Source organism: Tachypleus tridentatus, chromosome 13 (assembly GCF_004210375.1).
Source record: "Tachypleus tridentatus isolate NWPU-2018 chromosome 13, ASM421037v1, whole genome shotgun sequence".
Taxonomy (NCBI): Eukaryota; Metazoa; Arthropoda; class Merostomata; order Xiphosura; family Limulidae; genus Tachypleus; species Tachypleus tridentatus.
In genome coordinates this window covers 84,624,987-84,646,153 of record NC_134837.1, presented here as the reverse complement: position 1 = coordinate 84,646,153, position 21,167 = coordinate 84,624,987, and the positions used below count along the sequence as shown (strand labels likewise).

At 35.9% G+C, this 21,167-nt stretch overlaps 1 protein-coding gene across 1 annotated transcript in view; it reads left to right on the top strand.

Annotated features, from left to right (window-relative positions):
- The first annotated feature begins 18,645 nt into the window (after positions 1 to 18,645).
- Positions 18,646 to 21,167, top strand: part of LOC143236972 (TWiK family of potassium channels protein 7-like) — a 37,342-nt gene continuing 34,820 nt past the window's right edge. The window contains exon 1 of the mRNA XM_076475723.1: positions 18,646 to 19,268. Coding sequence (XP_076331838.1) covers positions 18,812 to 19,268 — 457 coding nt within the window. The 5' untranslated portion in view covers positions 18,646 to 18,811. The remainder of the gene's footprint in view (positions 19,269 to 21,167) is intronic.

The window sequence follows — 21,167 nt, the reverse complement described above, 5'->3', positions numbered from 1 at the left end:
ATTAACATTCCTTGTTTGTTTCGGATAATCGCGCAAATCTACACAAGTACAGTCAGCGGTAGATGTCCCTAATTAGCTGTAGTAACAAGTTGAATGAGTCTTGTTTTGTCTGTACACTCAATTTTGAAATATCTCTGCATAGTTATACATTATGCAATTTCTTTCTTATTGGAATAGTAAAACTTTATATTTGACTCATATTTTGTGGTTATCCTTAACGCCCCCTAGTGGTTTAGTGAGAAGTGTGATAATTTATAACATTATAAATGAGTTTAGATATCCGCTATAGCTACAGCACAGTTAGCACATTGTGTAGCTTTCAGCTTAATAACAAACAAAATAAACTTAACAAAACATCGGTCCAACAACTACTGCCAGTTTAAAAGGAAACAGAGCAGTTGACATTGGTAACGATCTATACTATATATATACATTTTTTTCGTATTTACACGATTAAGTAAAATTTCTTTAATCACGTGATGACAGTTTAACTTCAATCGCTGTGCTTCTCATCGTAAGCTTCCGTGTTTTAAAGATTTAATTCAGAAGCTCTTTTGAAATTAGCGTTGAATTACAATACAAGCATCTGACGGTAGCGTTTTCCACCCGCAAGTACAGCGGTATGTCTCCAGATTTACAACGCTAAAATCTGCGGTTCGATTCCCCTCGGTGGGCTGAGCAGATAGCCCGATGTGGATTTGCTATAAGAAAAACAAACACATTATAGAACGTTATTGGTTTATTGGCGACAATTCATAGTTTCTTAAGCATAAGAAAACACAGGAAGGGAAGTAGCGAGGTATTGTGATTTTCTACCGTGAGAGACTGATTTTTGTCGGTGTCTACGCTTTTCGGACACTTCGCATTTAATTACAGCAAACCAGTAGAAAGACGTTTGAAAAACAGACGAAGGCAAAAGTTCTAGCCTAAAGCTGCCCCTTACTAAGACTAGACGAAGATTTTGTATTTTGTCCGAAATGTGCATGCATGATGTGGTCTGGTTTGAATTCCGCGCAAAGCTACTCGAGAGCTATCCCCGCTCGTCGTCCCTACTTTAGCAGTGTAAGACTAGAGGGAAGATAGCTAGCTTGTCGTCACCACCCACCGCCAACGCTTGGGCTACTCTTTTACCGACGAATAATGGAACTGATCGTCACATTATAACGCCTCCGCACCTAAAAGGGTGAGGGTATTTGGTGTGACGGGGATTCGAACCTGCGATCCTCCGATTACAGGCTGAGTGCCTTAACTACCTGGTCATGGCGGGCCGCGTTGTGTGGTCTGTTCTAGTTGTTTTGATGAATTATATATAAATATTACACAATCTCAGATTCCTAGTCATCCGAAAAACAACATTTTATATTATTTTCCGGTTAATGTTCATCATGTATGCTGTGAAGCATAATATTGTATGTAGTTAACATGGTAAAATGCTGCCAAACGATAAAATAAGAGGCAGAATAGTAATATATTCAAGAAATGGGTCTGATTTAAGGTGTGTTTTGAAAGAGCGTATTTAAAAAGAAATTATTCTTATTGTTAGTAAAAAAAGATTTGTTTCATTAGAAAACAACAACTACAACACGTATTTAAGTAGTTTTACCATTCAGTAAAAAAACAACGTTTTTGTCGTACTGTACTGCTAAACCAACGACAGCAAATATGTCATAAACGATTTAACCTGGCGATTAAAACTATAGAAACACATTTTCAAACATGCTCGCCCTTTCAGCCGTTTGGGCGTTATGACATGACAATTAATGCCACTATTCGTTGCCAAAAGAGTATCCGAAGAGTTGACTGTGGATAGTGATGACTAGCTGCATTCTCTCTAGTCTACCACTACAAAATTAGGTGCAGATGGCTCTCGTGTAGCTTTGTTTGAAATACAAAAGATACAGTTCCTGCTTACAAATGATCGGCCATTGTCTGATGGGATGATAACTACAGAAATCATAAATATGATATACAAAAAAACAACAAAAAAAAAACAGCTCAACAAAGAATATATTACAGTAAGACCAGAGATGCCAACTATTTCAAATGACTGAGCGTAATGATTATAGACAGAGCCCTTTATCATTTGCGGCTACTAGGCCTGACCAATGTCTCTAAGCTGTTTATTATTATATTATTATTATAACTAATATTATTTATTACTGCTATAGATTGCTCATTTATGACTGTGTTTTGTGTATTTAATAAATAAATTTAAAAAAATTATTTTGAAATTGTCTTTTATTTAGTTCAGAGTAATAAACATACCGGTAAAACAACATTAAATATGCACAAACAGTAAGCAGAAAAAGCCTTTGTGTGAGGACTAGTTTATATCATGTTTATGACACTTATTGTAATAGTTTTGAATTCTTACTCATAAATGTCATTATCTGCATCGTTTTTTGTTTTCGCCTCAGCCTTTTGTTAGTGAGATGCCGATTTTGTATGTCTGGAACAATCGTTTATCCCGCCATGCGCCACAGAAAAATCGATGTGACAAACTGTACAAAACGCATGACTGTCACTGACTTTTGATGCAATGACCAGATATTTTGCACTATACACTTTTCTAAATTTTTGATTCACAGTTTTAGTCCTTTTAGATTTGCCAAAAACAAGACAATCTGGTGAACGAGGTTTCTTTTTTTCCATCTAGTGAACGATCGCATTGTTGTTTCTATGCCGCTTAGAAAACGAGAAATACCCATCTACGCGAGCGCTGATTGACTGACAAGCACTGATGACGTAAATATGGATTCCTCCACGTACCCAGTATGGAGAAGCACCGCACTCAAACTATTGGTAGACATCGGAGATACAAATATTTTTTATTATTTCAAGCGCAAACATGATTATCGCAAGTAGCCATTTGGACTATGTCTTTTATTTATTATTAAAATTTATTGGTATCTCACTATAAATTTTCTTTTTACCCCTTTCAAGCCCTGGGGGAACAATTTATCACTTTATTGTAATCGCCTATATAATATATAATAATTTGGGAGTCGTAATATTTGTTTGTATGAGCGTATAGTCGTAATGTATACACCAAAATCGTAATGATTACGCTCAAATCATAATGATTGGCATATCTGTAAGACGTCTACCAAGCTCTTCAGGCTGAGTTCAGCCGGTGATAAAACTGTTAAATGTATAGGACTGAACTCCTGATTATAACATGTGTTTAAATGTACATTTAATTTTTTTTTATTAATTCTAATTGGATGAGTGAAAATTCTTATATAGTTTAGCATATTTCAAACGATGTGAATGTTAAGTTATTTGAGATAAATTGTTTATTAGATGCCAAACAATGAAATCTGAGGGTATCTCACAGTCCTTAGAAATAACAGTTTGTTGATTTGAGCAATCCCTAACGGAACTATATTAACACAGGACTAAATTAAGTTGGTTTGTTTTGTTTTGGATTCCGCACAAAGCTATACGAGGGCTATCTGTGCTGGCGTTCGCTAATTTAGCGGTGTAAGACTATAGGGAAGGCAGCTAGTCATGACCACCTACTGCCACTCTTGGGTTGGGCCTGGCATGGCCAAGCGCGTAAGGCGTGCGACTCGTAATCCGAGGGTTGCGGGTTCGCGCCCGCGTCGCGCTAAACATGCTCGCCCTCCCAGCCGTGGGGGCGTATAATTTGACGGTCAATCCCACTATTCGTTGGTAAAAGAGTAGTTCAAGAGTTGGCGGTGGGTGGTGATGACTAGCTGCCTTCTCTCTAGTCTTACACTGCAAAATTAGGGACGGCTAGCACAGATAGCCCTCGAGTAGCTTTGTGCGAAATTCCAAAAAAACAAAACAAACAAACAAACCACTCTTGGGATACTCTTTACCAACGAATAGTGGGATTGAACATTACATAATAACGCCCACACGGCTGAAAGGGTGAGCATGTTTGACGCGACGGGGATTCGAACTAAAGTAAGTATTCAGACTAGGATTCAAGGGTCTTGAAAAACAGAATAAACTGGACTGGAACAAGAATATTATACATCAGGGTCAGGCGTCTTTCGATACAAAACACATTCGAATGGGGTCAAAAGATTCTGAACACAGAATAAACTGAATTGGGGAAAAAGATCTTTGGACGCAGAATACATTAGACTTTGTTCAGCGAGCCATGGATTATTCGGATACAAAATATTTTCGAGTGGAGTCAAAGTATTGTTTATTTTTCGAAATTCGCGCAAAGCTACATGAAGGCTAACTGCGCTAGCCGTCCCAGTGTAAAACTAGAGGGAAGGTAGCTAGTTATCATCACCCACCGCCAACTTTTGGATTACTTTTTTACTAACAAATAGTGGGATAGGCCATCGCTTTATAACTCTTCCACGGCTGAAAAGGAGAGCATATTTGGTGTGACGGTGAAGGAGTCAAAAATCTCTGGACACGAAATAAACTGGACTAGGGTCAGAAAGCTATAAATCCAAGATAAAATGGATTGAAGAAAGAAGGTTTGGGTTATTGAAAACGCTTTAGTTACATATGCTTTTAAAATTTCATTGTTTTTTTATTTTCTCATTTAAAGTACTGGTTTTGAAATTTCAAGGTTTCACGTAAACAACTATTTTGAAACTCTATTTGACTATGCATCAGTAACCATATACTACCGTCGCTTTGAGGTAGGTACGGGCACGTGCTAGATATGACTTGTCACTTGCATACAATTTTGTCAAGTCAGTCACTTGAAGGACGCTAAGTAGCTGATAACAGATGAATTGAACGACAGCTGACACATGTGCTCACTACAAGACACTTGCTCCCCAAGAGACACGTAAGTTAGAATTGTTAAAAAACAACAACAAGAAATTGCTGTTATGAAAGAAAGTAAAACAAATAATCTAGCAAGAAAAAGAAAAGCGGGTCACTAAACATCTATTCATCTGTTTGTGTGTCTGCCAATCCCTTTTTGTATATCAAATATCATTCATCCAGTTTGGTTGCGCATAACACATGGGCTAAATTATTAGTTTTATCTTCAGTTTTTGGCCGAGTATGTGCTAGTTATTAAGTACGAATCTGAGGGTTCATGGTTCTCTCCAAGTTGAAGCAAAATCACACTCCGCACTTTGGCGCCGTGGTGGCATTACAAGAGCTTGTTTTGTTATTATTCTGAAAGCGACACAAATCGAAACTCAGTTTCTATTAGTATAAGGCCACAGACATACCACTGTGCCACGGGGTGGGTCATTATAAGAATAATGATCAAATCCTGCTGTTAGATTATAGACAGTAGCTTAGGAGTTGTGAAAAACATTGTTTTATATTGTATAAAGAAAAAAATATTTGAAATAGTTTCTAAGTGCTTATATATTATAACTGATTTTTCTACGATAAGAAAAAACAATCCGCGTAAAACTTGTCGGCCTAGAGTGAATAATTAAGCTTATCTTAATAATACAGTTTATCTCTATTCTGTAGTAAATCTCGGAAAGCCTTTGCTCGTGTCATCATACGTAACACAACACGCCAAAGAAAAACTTTCTTTACTTTGAAGGTAGCGCCATCTGCACATAATTGTTCAAAATTGTAAGAAAAAGAGTATAATTTACGATGTACAGCATTTAAAAATATTTCTGAATTAACTGATATGTACTTTAGTTAACTAGTCGTTTTTTTCTTATTTTCACATTTATATTTATATTTCACAAAAGTGAAAATACTGTAATATAAACATGTTTGAAAAAAATGTGTTACATTTAAATGACTTGATGGAGTTTTAATCAGTTATTTAGGGGTTAATAGATTTATTTTTGTACAACGTTTCCTCTTTAACAGTGAGACATGTTTGCGTACGAGACTTATGTTATACCTAATTACGTCGCATTGTTCGTAAATTAAATGGGTACCTCATGTAAAGGAAAAACTGATTTTATTATTTCACTTTTTAATTTATTTTCCAGTAACTGTCTTTGAGAACATTGATCATCTTATAAAACAAATCCGAGGATTTGTGATAAAAAGTTTAGGGTGAGATAAATCAGTCTTTTGAGGACTAGCATATGAACATTGAGGATATACTCATTGATTATGCTTGTTATTGCTTTCCAAAGGAAAAATATTTCCAATGAAGTTAGTAAAGAGAATAGTTGTTTCAGCTAGTCTTCTCTTAACAAGATGTGTAAAAAGAAAATAATTATATTACTTTCAGTTTTTCATAAAGTTGATCATGTTAGATCTGCTTGATACTCGTATTTATCCAACAGTTGTGGTTATAAAAAGAGATTCCGAAAGATAAATAAATGAAATATATGAAAAAAGATATTTTACTAAATTCAAGAAGCTAAATATAATAGTGTTTTGTTGCAGTTAATAGGGAGAAATAAATAGGTACTTGACATTCGTTTCAATAGATGGCGCTGCATATAATTTAGCAGTGTAAATGCAATTCTAATCTTCCAGCAACACAGGCCTGTAAATTTAGACTCAATAAAAGATGTTTTAATTATAATAATTGATTTTCCACAATTTAGCCACGCAGATTTCGAAAATTATATTATTTTTTCTCTAAGAAATTTTTATAAATCCGGAAAAAATTTACTTAGAACAAATTGTTATTTAGTTTATCACAATAAACATTTTTTGGCATTATGTTTCTTAACAAGATACAAACTAAGAACAAGGGAAGAACATTGATGTCAAACGAATATGCATCGTTATTAATTCTGTAAAATCTATGTGTTTTAACCTTAAAACATTCGATCTGTATTGAGTCTGGAGCATCTCGTTTGAATAACTCGCAGTAATCACCCATTATGCAAATGTTATACCTTCCCTGATACTTACTATCTGATGGAACACTTTCCCCGGTTCTTTGCTGACTGTACAGAAATTTTCACAGAACTAAGCAGTATGTGAGTGTAAGAAATGAACTATTAAGTTCATATTACAACTAAACTCTTTAAGGTTATCGAGCTTGTTACTGACAATATTTTTATAATTTGGGTTCATGTTGTTTCCTTAATAATTGTCAATAACATATTTAAAGGTAATTCACGTTTATTTCTCAACTTTCCTTGTTGTTTTTTTGAACTAGTCATTCGAAGTCAATTTCCTAATTTTAAGCTCAACGAGAATCCTTTCTTTAAGTTTTGCTTCTGAAAAAGCTGGAAACTGTCTACTTAGATATTTGAAACAGAAGCTATCTCGGTTTTCTCAAGACAGCTGGTATGAGTATTAAAACTTTAATATCCAAACCAGCACTCAAGTGGGTTTCTAGTCATTTCTGTATAAGGCCTTTACAAACTGCTTCATTAAGCCAAGTTTTATGTGAAGTGGAGATATTAAAATTTTCTTTGTGTCAATCAAACATTCACGTTTAATGTTTTTCGATCTTGGTATTAGGCTGACTCTGTGAGGCCATTACTTCTTTATCCAGTACTAGTTTTCGTGCTCTGCTGTTCCATTCACACAGAAAACATGGAACTTTGAATAACCGGATTGTTTACCCTACAAAATACAAATAACATTTAATTAGTCACTCATGTTTTTTGTGTTTGACCTTATTGAGATGAAACTGGAGATTTTCGCATGTTTCGTTCAAGTGAATTGAATAAGCAATATGAACAGATGCATATATGTTACATTTTAAAGTTAGTTTGGAGGAATGAATGAACAATTGGTTCATAGACTGCATCTCCTAGTATTGGTATTAATTCAACAATAGTGATAGAGTAAACCAATGAATCTTCTTTCGAAAAGTATGGTATAAACTCTTTCTCATGAGTTCTGTACCAGTAAGATGATGTCCTTTGTAAAAGTAAATTCTAGCCTAAAGATTGGAGCCCCAAATCTGTAAAGAATCCTTTGTAAGGCCCAAATCTCTCATCAAATCATTGAGTTCACCTTGAAAAGTTATGGTTCACCAAACGTTTCAGGTTGAAAATAGTCCCTGTCATCATTTCTACTGACACCAAATTCAGAATCAGACGAAACTGTATCAAGAGTTTCCGGTTGGGTAGGTACAGGTACATGAGGTCCATGAGCACGAGTTCTATATTAACTTGTAGATTAGGATAAAAATTTTCTTTTTATTTCGAGTGTTGTGGCTTTGCACTTCACATAATCAAAAATAGTAGTCACCTCGGAGGTTTCTACGCCCACGCCAGACAACTGGAATTCCAAATGGCAAATATTTTTTCTTACTTTTAGTCTGTTGCTTCAACTCTTGATAAAACTGGTGCAAACTTTGTGCGGAACACATGATTTGTCTTGGTTCCCCAAGTTTTATACAAGAATACGCGTAATATGCGTTTTTGACAAATTATGTAATGTTTTGCCTTTTGTTTCTTTACAGAAAACTTACCACAAATACATGAAAATATATTTAGGTAAATTTCATAACCTCTTATTATCATAACTCCAAACTGTCTCTTATTCCGGAACTAAAAATGCTTTGTTCTTGAATAATGCGCACTATTTACTCTTATTCCGGAACTAAATATGCGTCATATATGTATAAACTAAAATAATTTCGTCTACATAACATGCAGGATAATCAATGTTAAAAATAAATATTTGTAATGAAGCCTCCAACTACAAGTTATTCATTAAAATAGGAGATTTAACTTTTAAAAATAAATTGAAATTTATTAAATTATAAGGTAAACACCGATAGTACAAAATAAAATGCAATACGTGTAGTCGCTTACCCGATATAAAAAAATCAGGGCTGTTATAACACGTAAGCTTATTCTAGTCTAGGTTTATAGAATAAAAACATGAACTAGTAAGGCGTTAATGGTAGTAAACTTAATAAATACAAGATTTGGAGATGAAGGTTTTATCACCTATAAACAAGAGAGAGTTAATCTGAACGAGATTAATTCATATGTAAAATAATTATTTTACTGATTAGACTTGGTGTTACTGTTTGATAGACCGAATTTTTTTATAAGTTCAATACATGTATTCAGATAATTGCAGTTTATATTTTTATGTTTAATTATTATTTTCAAATTGCAATATAATAAACAATAACAAACCATAATCGATCAATACATATTACTTTTACTATGACTTTTAATTTCGTGTTTTATTGTTATTTTCATTTGTTAAAACTATATAACAACAGCCCGTAACAACCTTGTGTGATAATGATGGATCGATAAGCTATTTTGCTAAAAGTGTATGGCTTAGAGCAGTGGTTCTTAACCTGGGTTCAATCGAACCATAAGGGTTCGGTGAATCAGTCTCAGGAGTTCGGCGGAGGTCAAGACACACACACTGTGTCTTTGTCCATTCCGTTCATCCCACTCGTATGATTCGTGACGTTATGCTCCACTTGGCTATCATTGGCTGCGGCTGATCACGTCACATCACTTGGCCTTTATATCTGCGCTGCTGGAAACTTCGTGCGCTTAGCAGTCGACTTGTGACTGTAGTAATCGTGTGTCATTTGTGATTTTTTTCTAATTTCCAATCCCTTCATACTAGCTATGTCGAGCAAAAACAGAAAGTGGTCAGACGAATACGTACAATATGAATTCACGTGTATAACGGAACATGATGGGAGTCAGCGTCCTCAATGCATGATTTGCAATGCCAAGTTGGGTAATTCTAGTCTAGCACCAGCAAAACTAAGAGAACACTCCCTAAAGCTGCATGGAGATGGGAAATATAAGAACAAAACGCTTGCTGAATTCAAGGTAAAGAGAGCCAGGTTCGATGAAAAGGCTACTTTGCCTGTTCTCGGCTTTGTACCCATCGACAAACCGATCCTCACAGCATCATACGAAGTTGCGTACTTGATCGCGAAGCAGGGCAAACCACACATTATTGGTGAAGCACTCGTAAAACCAGCTGCATTGAAGATGGCAACAATCATGCTGGAAAAAGCTGCTGAAAATAAGTTATCCCAAATTCCTCTTTCAAATGACACCATCAGCAGCAGAATAGATGACATGAGCGATGACATCTTGGCTCAAGTAGTTGCAGATCTGATTTCAAGCCCAGTAAAATTCAGCCTTCAACTCGACGAGACCACCGACGTTTCCAATGTAAGCCAGCTTGTTATATTTGTGCGCTATGTGAAGAACGACAAGATATAAGAAGATTTTTTTTTTTATCTTGTAAGCCTCTTACAACAACAACTAAGGCAGCCGACGTGAAGAAACTTGTGGATGACTTCTTCAGAGACAACGATCTTTCGTGGGATATGGTTTCTGCAGTTTGTTCAGACGGATCTCCAGTCACGCTGGGACGAAATTCTGGTTTTGGTGCGCTGGTGAAAGCCGATGCACCTCACATTATTGTAACACACTGTGTTCTGCACAGGCATGCGTTGACAACACAAACCTTGCCTTCAAAACTGGTAGAAATATTAAAAATTGTAGTGGAATGTGTGAACTTTGTGCGAAATAGTGCCCTGAAGTACCGCATCTTCAAGGAGCTGTGTAATGAAATGGGCTCTGAATACGAGGTACTTCTGTACCATTCTAACGTTCGGTGGTTATCCCGGGGAAAGGTGCTGAATCGTGCTTTTGCCATGTGTGTGGAATTAGCCCTGTTTTTGCAAGAGCACCAAAACTGTCATGCAGATTGCTTTGAAAAATCTGAGTTCATTCTCATTTTGGCGTACATGGCCGATATCTTCAATGCTCTCAATCATCTCAATCAACAGATGCAGGGCGGTAGAGTCAACATCATCGAAGCGGAAGAAAACTTGAAGGCTTTTCAAAAAAGCTACGGTTATGGAAACGACGAACAGAGAATGATAACTTCGCAAACTTTCCCCTGCTGGACGACTATGTAAGTAAGATCAAAGATGTGTCTAAAACCAGAGACATTTCTGTACCCGGGGAACTGAAGCAAGCAATTGCCATGCACTTAGATGAGCTCGCAAAGTCTATCGACGGATACTTCCCCACCAGAGAGTCATATCTAGCATGGGTGAGACAGCCGTTCACGTTTAGTGTTGCGACAGCAGATGTCAATGATGAATACCTCGACGAAATCATTGAACTTCAGCAGAGTCAGGTTCAACAGCAACTTTTCAGAACAACAACGCTCTCAACGTTTTGGTGTTACCAAATCGTAGCGCACCCTCTTATTGCTAAGAAAGCTCTTGAGATACTCATACCGTTTGTTACAACGTATCTTTGCGAGCAATCCTTTTCAAGGATAGTAGACATAAAAACAAAGAAAAGGAACAGATTTTGTTACGAAAATGATATGACAGTGGCACTTGCCAAGGTGAAGCCGCACATTTCTGAACTTGTCTTTGAAAGGCAACAGCAAAAGTCACATTGATTTGCAGTAAATATTCATTGAGTTATGTTTTTGTGTGAAATTCATGTTTTGTTCGTTTTGTTCTTTGAACACAGTGATATTGTGTGCAACTGATGCATGGCTCATTTTGTGCACTAATAAAATATCTACTTATATTTTAAATTTGAAAATATCATATTTTATTTTTCCAATTACGAAGGGTTCAGTGAATGCAAGTACGAAACTTCCGGGGTTCAGTACCTCCAACAAGGTCAAGAACCATTGGCTTAGAGTCAGACTAGATTGCCTGTAGTATATTTCCTAGTTTACTGAAATTTATTTTATTCAAGTGTATGTTTATGTTCAGCAACGTAGGGACTTTTACAGTAAATAGGTTTTGTGTATTTACAAAAAAGCACATGAATTATAAAATTGGACCAGATGGCGTTGCTTTTGTCACGACCTCCGAATGATTATTTACTTAAAATATATATATGAAACTTCGTTAAAAAGTCAGATACAATCTATACCATTGGAATGGGTTAATACAAATCACTCTAATATTGTAGCTGAAATATACTTTCTGATATTAATATTTAAAACAAAAGAATTATAAGTTATAGCCGTCAACACGTAATCGTACCATTTAGACATCGCTGTTCGTGATTTAAAATTTTTTTATCTATTGAAGCATAATTTCCTGGAAATACGTATTGAAACTGAAACGTAAAATAATAAAATTATTTATAGGGAAATATCTTGAAATTTCAAACAAATTTAACAACTGTTAGCAGTTAGAGAAATCTTTCTTGCTCTAAGCCTTTTATGTTCATGTAAATAGTTATAATTGAATTTTCGATATACTTTAAGGTCGAAGTATTATTGAAGTCTGCTGTTGGATTTAATTTACGATCTAACTCAGACTATAAAGTAAGAAAAACCTGTGGAAAGATAGATTAAGAAACAAGAACATTAGTTCATATAACTATTATAGATCTTCTTTCTTCACTAAAATCGAAAAAAGGAATTATTGTTCATGTTAAAGCACATACTATGACAATATATAATAATAAATTTTAGTAAACACAAGTACTACGTTAAAGACCGTGGAGAACTGATTCTTTGTTAAGGCTGTTTTAATATAGGTATAATACGAGCGTTCTATCTCTTCTTTTTCTCACCTTCTCTTCTATGAATATATAACTCAGTTTTACCTGCTTTTGTCTCTTCTTCAGATACCTCTTTGTAAAGACCAGGTGTTTGGAACTCACCATGGTTCTCTGATTCTCGCGAATAATTTATACTCTATTAACCAGTTTAACACCACAAAAAGTTTATTTCTCAACTGCTTTGGCCCGAAGAGTATCACTGGATGAATTTCACCTGATGCTATTGTTAAAAACGTTTTCATCTACATATTTCACCTTCTGGCCTGCCTACCACTAGCACGTCTGCGGACTTATACTACTAGTAACCAGGTTTTCATCTGCATAGCTCAACTTCTGGTTAGTAGCATGTCTGCAGACTTATACTACTAGTAACCAGGTTTTCATGTGCATAGTTCAACTTTTGGTCTGCCTCCCAGCAGCATGTCTGCGGACTTATACTGTTAGTAACCAGGTTTTATACCATAGATAGCCCTTTGTGTGGTTTTGTGTTTACTAACAAACAACAACAGCTTACTGCCCTTAGTTTGAATCTGAAAAATTTAGGTAGGTCTTGTTAATGTTTTCTATTCAGTTCGAAGCATGCTATACTGTTTATTGAAACGTTATTCGTATTAAAGCTGATACAACTAGAATCTCTCTCACATATATATTTTGTAAACCGTGGTAATTTTCTTTATTTTATTTTACATACTATAAGTGAATTCTCCTCTTTGTAAGGAAAACCTCTGCACGTTATAAAACTGGTTAGCGTCGTTTTCTTATATCTTATTACTCTATCTTTCTTGATAAGATATAGCAAGTAGAGTGATACAAGTATCGGACAGTTAAGATACACACAATGCATAAAAGATGTTACAGTCTGGCTTGTTACTCGTGCTAAGTTTCTTTAATCTTTGACGAAAGCTGTTACAACTCGTAGATTAATGGATAACACCAATTTACGTACAGGTAGTTCATAAATCTTACAATCGTTACTAGTTTTCACGATATCTATAAACAAATGTTACTGCTCATAAAGCTAATCTGCTTCCTTTTATTGTACCAACTCAAGATGGTGCTTTGCGAAAATGTTGAGGTTGGATAAAGATATCCAAACCTTTCAGTTATTATGATGTCGTCACTAGACAGGTTATCTGGAAGTCATCAGTCCTTCAGTGTCTTATAATGATGACAGTTATGAGAGAAGTTGACTGATGTTTCATGATTTTAGGCAGAAAGGTTTGTACTTTGGAATTTACGTTATTTATTAGAATACTCGTTATTTTTTACGGTGATTCTTAAACTCACCTATAACTGATACTTTACTCGCATATTCATACGTCAACAAATACGTATCTTGAGTTTGTATAAGGTGTTAGTTCAATATCTCGCGAATACATCTCCTAACTAAGCTGTGATAGCGAATTATAAAGCTAATGGAGTTACTGAAAATATGGGTCGTGATTTTATTTACGTTTATGGAAACAAATATGTTGATATTTTTTTATTAAATTAATTCATTGGTTTGTCGCTGTCATGATAAAACAGTGCTACACCAACGTCACTCATAATTAATTTCACGCTTCCGAATTTAAAATTAAGAAAATAAAGTTTGTTTGCTTGTTTTTTCTTGCAGCAAAGCTACATCGAACTATCTGCTGAGCCCACCAAGGGGAATCGAACCCCAAATAAAGTTTATGAACTTCTTTAGTTGCTCTTCAATTAACTTCCAGTAGGTTGAGGGCATAACAAACTAGGAAATGAATAGAATGCATATTAATATAACCTTTACCCCCTGCTTTTTTAAAATTATCGTTAGGAGTGTGGTAGTTTGAATTTTTAAAAAAATATCCTACGAATAATACAGTATGTATTTGTGTTTTTCTTGTAGTAAAGCCACATCGGGCCATCTGCTGAGCCCACCGAGAGGAATCGAACTCCTGATTTTAGCGTTGTAAATCCGGAGACTTACCGCTGTAACAGCGGAGGGCGATGATACAGTAAATGAAGCCTATATCTTGTGACGTAAAACACTTTCGTGTGTATATTTCAGTGGGTAACCCTGCATGACCATGTGGTAAGGGCCATCGACTCTTATTGTGAGGTTCGCGGGTTCGAGCCCCCGTCGTACCAAGCATACTTGTCCTTTCAGCTGTGAGGGCGTTATAATGTTATGGTCAATCTCACTATTCGTTGTTAAAAGAGTAGCCTAAGAGTTGGCGGTTGGTAGTGATGTCTACCTGTATTCCTTCTAGTATTTCACTACTAAATTAGGAACAGTTAGCGGAGATAGCCCTTGTGTACCTTTGCGCTAAATTCAAACTAAATCTCATATCGTTGTGCAGAGAGATACGCTAGCTGTGATTTGTCAAGAGTTTCGTATAGGTATGTAATATTCGGCTGTACTTTTGCATATGACTCATCTGTAAAGGCTTAACTTTCAGCAGTCCTGTGTAAGATGAAACGGTTTACAAAGTGTTTTTCTGCTGCATATAAGTTAGGATGATATTTTAAAATGCTAAATGAAATAACTTTTAAAAGGTTTCGCCCAGAGATACAGAGTAGCCTCACAGTAACCCAACAAACTATAGGCTTATCATTGTAATTATATATTGTTTGTGTAAACACTCCTCAAATGTGTTTAACATTTCTTAATTGCTTTGATGTGGTTATTGACTGATTCATAGTACCACTGAAATATTCCGAGTACTATGATAAGTCAACAACAGGAAGTTAAAGGAAAACGAATTGTAATGAATTGTGTCACATTGTGTCACTATTATAGTGTTGTACTATTAATATTATCCGCCATCCCTTTATTTATATAACGAATAAATACATGAAATGTTTTTGAATGTGATTTTAAGCTGTTTATTGGTATTTGAAAGCCGTGATGATATGTGTATCTAAGGTGTCGTGTTTTTCTAATCAATAAAAAATTTCAGTTTTGATTTTAGATAGTAGACTTTTATAGTTAAACCACATTGGGTTATCTAATGTATCCACTGACGGTTTTAGAGGGAAGTGTGATGCCACATAAAGTGGATACGACAAGAAATATCAGACCAAGTAAGAATTAGTAATAAATTCAAGTCGTGAGCTCACATTTACTCAGTTTCCTCAGACTTTTGTTCTAGTAACATCAGATTCGTTGACATAAAGTAAGAACAAAGTCACATACATTATCCAACATTCAGTTCCACTAAATCTGACAGAGCTGTTCCATCATTCTATATGAATATGTCCAACATTTATTCCTACTACAGCTTACAGAGCTGTTTCATCATTCTATATGAATATGTCCAACATTTATTCCTACTACATCTTACAGAGCTGTTTCATCATTCTATATGAATATTTCCAACATTTATTCCTACTACATCTTACAGAGCTGTTTCATCATTCTATATGAATATTTCCAACATTTATTCCTACTACATCTTACAGAGCTGTTTCATCATTCTATATAAATATGGCCAACATTTATTCCTACTAAATCTGACAGAGCTGTTTCATCATTCTATATGAATATGTCCTACACTTGATCTTTAATATCTCACAGGGCTATTTCATCATTATACGTTAATTTGACCAACGTTTGTTCCTACTAAATCTCACTGAACTGTTTCATTATGTAATAATAATATGACCAACATTTCGTCCTACTACGTCTAAAAGAGTTGTTACAGTATTCAAATAAATATTCAAACTTACGGTTCTCTGGCCTACACTAATATATAAATAACAAACATACTGACCAAAATTTCTTCATTTTATGTCATTATGAACAGTTTTAAGTTGTTTTTGTAAGGATTTACCCTACTTTTGAACTATTTCCTGTCATCAAATATGCTTTGGCGATAAACTTATATAACTGCAAAATAATAGTGACTTCACAATTAAAGCAAGCCATGAGAATATTTTATTCCTTTTAATTTTTTCTTAATTCATTGGGCAATGAAAAAATTATATTAGTGTTAAATAAGATATTGCATGGATATATGATAAGTAAACATCTGAAGACCTTCTGATTTTTAGCTTCCTCTAATGTTCAATAGATGACGCAAAACAAAATAATAGTCATTCTTATATGATTTCAAATAAATTATATTAGTAACTAAGTGAGTAATTGTCCCAGGAACAGAGGTTATGTAAATTTACGACTAAGTTAAAAAAAACAAAACGCCCATACAAACTACAAAACAGTAAATGTGAAACAACACATTTGCATGTATTTCCACATGGACCCAATAAAACTTCATGCCTAATTTGGTGAAAATCGATCAACAGAGGGCAAAGTAGTGGCGTATGTGTGTTTTTTTACAGCAAACTCACATCGGGCTGTCTGCTGAGCCCACTGAGGGGAATCTAGCCCCTGATTTTAGCGTTGTAAATTCGTAGACTTACTGCTGTACCAGCGGAGAACACGAAGTAGTGGCAAAAACCACAAAACTGAAAATGAGCCTATATACCAATTTGGGTGAAGATCTACCCAAATCCTGCGAAGTAGTTACATAAACAGACAATACTATTATATTTATAAAGATGCTCTGTATTGCACGACATACTAATTAGTATTCTGTAACTGTTAATCAAATGGTTCATTTTTTGCAGCCTTTTGTTCTCACATCTTGAGAAGCATTTTGAAGTTTGTTGGATTAACTGGTACAAGAGAAAAATGCAGAAAAATCAAAGCTATGATGTGTACATTCTAAAAAGAAAACATTATGTGTTTACACATATAGTGGCCTGGCGTGGCTTAGTGGTTATGATACTGGATTCGCAATATGTGAGTCGTGGGCTCAACTTTCGTCACCGAACATGTTTGCCTTCCTTGCTGTTGGGAAGTTAGAAATGATGATGAATCCCACTTTTCGTTAGTAAAAAGTAGGAAAATAAATGGCGGTAGATGGTGTTGTTTAGCTGCCTTCCATTAATTTATCACTTCAAAATTGGGATGGCTAGTGAACATGGTTCTCGAGTAACTACGCGCAAAAATTCAATAAGCAACCATCAATCCACAAACATAACTTTTAATTATTTATATTCTTAGGATATTCTAGGAAATTATGGTATGGAAGGATAATAACAATATCTTCTAATAATAAAATACTGGTAACATATAAAAACCATATATGGTTGTTTTATAAATAAATCCAAACAATCATAAGTATTTAAAGATTGTTATTATTATTTTTAATGCAAGGTTTCACAATGTGCTATATGCTCTCTATCTGCTGCGAGGCATCAAACCTCCGATTTTATCGTTGTAAATCTGTAAACTCATCGATGATTGACCATAGTGAAACTGCATAGGAGTAAATTTAGTTTTCTTTTGCTTAATTACATATTAGTGTTTGGTCGATTGTAGAAATAAAAACAACTATGTAAACTATGAAACGTCGAAGTATAAACATCAAAGCTTTATAGGGGCTTAAAGCAAAAATGTGAATTTGTATCTAAGAGTCATTTATCTTAAATCAATACATTTGAAAATGTGCTAACAATAAGTAATTTTCTAATAACAATATTTATGTATAATGAATCTTATACTTCGCTTGTTGTTTAATATCATAGGCTAACTCGAACCCCGAATTACAGGACTACCAACTTTCAACTCCAAACTCGATCCTTCCGGACAGGGGCAGGTATTACACCGTGTACGATATAATATTCTGAAACTTCCTTTTCCAATGAAATAATTTGAGAGATGGAGAAAAATTTTGCATTTCTTTGCAAGACAAATCCTGGTTCCCATAAGCTCGTGTTAAACCGCAATGCTGACCTCCATCATTTAAAACAACATTATTGATGTCATAAAAAATTTAATCATTATAAAAAATTGTTATAGTTTTGTTATAGAAGCATAATTTCCATATGTTTCTAAGGATAATAACTCACATCTTTCAGAATTTCTCGTAATCAGTTTTTTTCAGAAAAATACAAAATCTAAAAGATAAAAATTAAATATTTTCTCCCACCTGACCAATGTTAAGGCTGTGATGGAAAGATCTTCAACTCAACAGCCGTGTTTCTAAACAGAAAATTAAAAATTAATTTGCAATAAACAGTTTACTTAAACATGCGTTAATTAAGTGTCATGTTCTTCATGGATGTTTTTAGTATTTTGCTTTTCCCTGCAGTCTAAGAGGCACTGTGTTAAGATGCATACAGATTAAATAATGGCAATATTATACTACATATTTAGTCAACAGATGGCGGCAGCAACGACGGCAATCACGTTGACGACACTTCGGAACGATGTTTGTCTGCTATCACAGACCATGTGGTTTGTTCTCTGAAGGCTGGAGTACAGTGAGTGTCTTGTTAATGAGCTCCTTAAGTATTCTGTCTGCGTTGGTAAAAAATGTCGATTTCCACCTTATCTGTTAAAAAGGACTCACAGAAGACTAAATTAAGTTGCTTTTAGACCGGTCATTGTGATGCCAATAGAGAGAAAAAGGTCTTCTCGCAGAAGTAGGAGAGAAGGACATCATCCTACGAAGAAACGGCAACCAGTCAACAAATGTAAGACGTGCTGCCGCAAGTTCACGGCCTTCATGTTCTCGCATGTTGGTTTGTGTGGTCTAGTGGTCGGTTACAGCATCTTAGGCGCTTTCGCGTTTCAGGCGTTGGAGGCTCCTTACGAGGAAGAAAAGGCGGGGGAAGTGACCGCCATGAGGGAAAAGATAGTGAAACGCATATGGGATATCACGAACAATTACAACGTGCTCTACCGTGAAAACTGGACCCAATCGGTAACCTCTGAAATCAGGGAATTCCAGTCGGTTCTAATAGCGGCGGTCAGGGATGGTTACGACGGTAAGAATGCGGAGGCTAGTCATCAGTGGTCATTCTCAGGAGCTTTTCTCTATTCACTTACTGTCATTACTACTATCGGTAAGGCTATAAGTATTGTAAAATCATGATATTTGTAGGGAAAAAAGAAAGCCCTGAACTAGCTTTCTCGCTCATCAAAGTAAATTTCTTAAATTCTTGTTTCCTCTAACTAAAAATAAAATTTATGTGATTTTATCGCAGAAGGGTAAAGTACTCTTCTTATCAACTCATACAGCTTCAAATTAATCCACTTTCCAAGAAGTTCGGGGCCTGGCATGGTCTAGCGCATTAAGGCGTACGCTTTGTAATCTGAAGGTCGCGGGTTCGCTCCCGAGTCGCGCCAAACATGCTCGTCCTCCCAGCCGTGGGGGCGTTATAATGTGACTGTCAATCTCACTATTCGTTGGTAAAAGAGTAGCCCAAGCGTTGGTGGTGGGTGGTGATGACTAGCTGCCTTCCCTCTAGTCTTACACTGCTAAATTAGGGACGGCTAGCGCAGATAGTCCTCGTGTAGCTTTGCGCGAAATTCCAAAACAAACAAACCAACAAGTTCTGGTGAGATAATTTTTTAGCGTAGCCTAAATTCCATTTTTTATTGTTATTTTTCTGATTCACTATATCTTGGATAACGGCCGAAAACACTACAAAGAACGAGGGTACCCAACCAGAAATTTGATAGAACCGAATCACTTAACAGTTAAACTTTTGTTATATTAAATTATAACACTCAATATCTCTGCTTATTTTACAACCAGCTTAGACGCATTGATATACAAGTTATTTAATTTCTGATCCTTACAGCTAACTTACTGTTATTCAGATTTCTGAAGGAGGAAGAGGTCAAATGTACCTGACCCTCCTGGGTATTTAACAACATCAATACCCAAATACCCACACAGTCAAACTGGAACGATGATCATTCTTAGCACGGAAGTCGAAGAGTGTAGTAGGATTGTAGTTCTACGTACGTTTGTAATATAGCACGGACAAAACGAAATTATGGCTCGCACGAAACAAACTGCAAGAAAATCCACGGGCGGAAAAGCACCAAGAAAACAACTGGCCACTAAAGCTGCCCGAAAGAGCGCTCCAGCAACAGGAGGTGTAAAGAAACCTCATCGTTACAGGCCAGGAACAGTAGCCCTCCGTGAAATCCGTCGATACCAGAAGTCAACTGAGCTGCTCATTCGAAAATTACCTTTCCAGAGACTGGTGAGAGAAATTGCCCAGGACTTCAAGACTGACCTTAGATTCCAGAGCTCTGCTGTCATGGCTCTTCAGGAGGCCAGTGAGGCGTACTTGGTGGGTCTCTTCGAAGACACTAACCTGTGTGCCATTCACGCAAAGAGAGTGACCATCATGCCGAAAGACATCCAACTCGCACGTAGAATTCGAGGGGAACGAGCCTAAATTCTAAGAATGCACTGTAGCTTGCTTTCTCGACATTGAGAAAGCATTTGACACAGTGTGGCATAACGGCTTAAGACATAGATTGCTTGAAATGGCATTACCCCAGGAAATTATTCGCTGGCTGTCCAACTTCCTGGATAACAGAATGTGTAAAGTAAATGTAAATGGGGCCCACTCAGGGTCCTTTTCACCCGAAGCAGGAGTCCCGCAGGGAGGGGTTGTTAGCCCTATATTATTTATCATGTACGTGAGTAATATGCCTCTGTCGGACCTAAATTTAGGTTATGCATCACAGTTCGCTGACGATGTAGCAGTCTGGAAAAGTGCCCCCACTCCGTCAATAGCAGCAACGAACCTACAACCAGTCCTAAATAACATCGAAGAATACTGCCAGAAATACAGAATCAAAGTTAATATTCCAAAAACCCAAGTCATAGTATTCAGCAGACTGAATAAGCTGAAAAAAGATCCACCAAAACTCTATATGAATGGATCAAAAAACAAACAATTATTTTTGGTTTTGTTTGAATTTCGCGCGATGCGATGAGG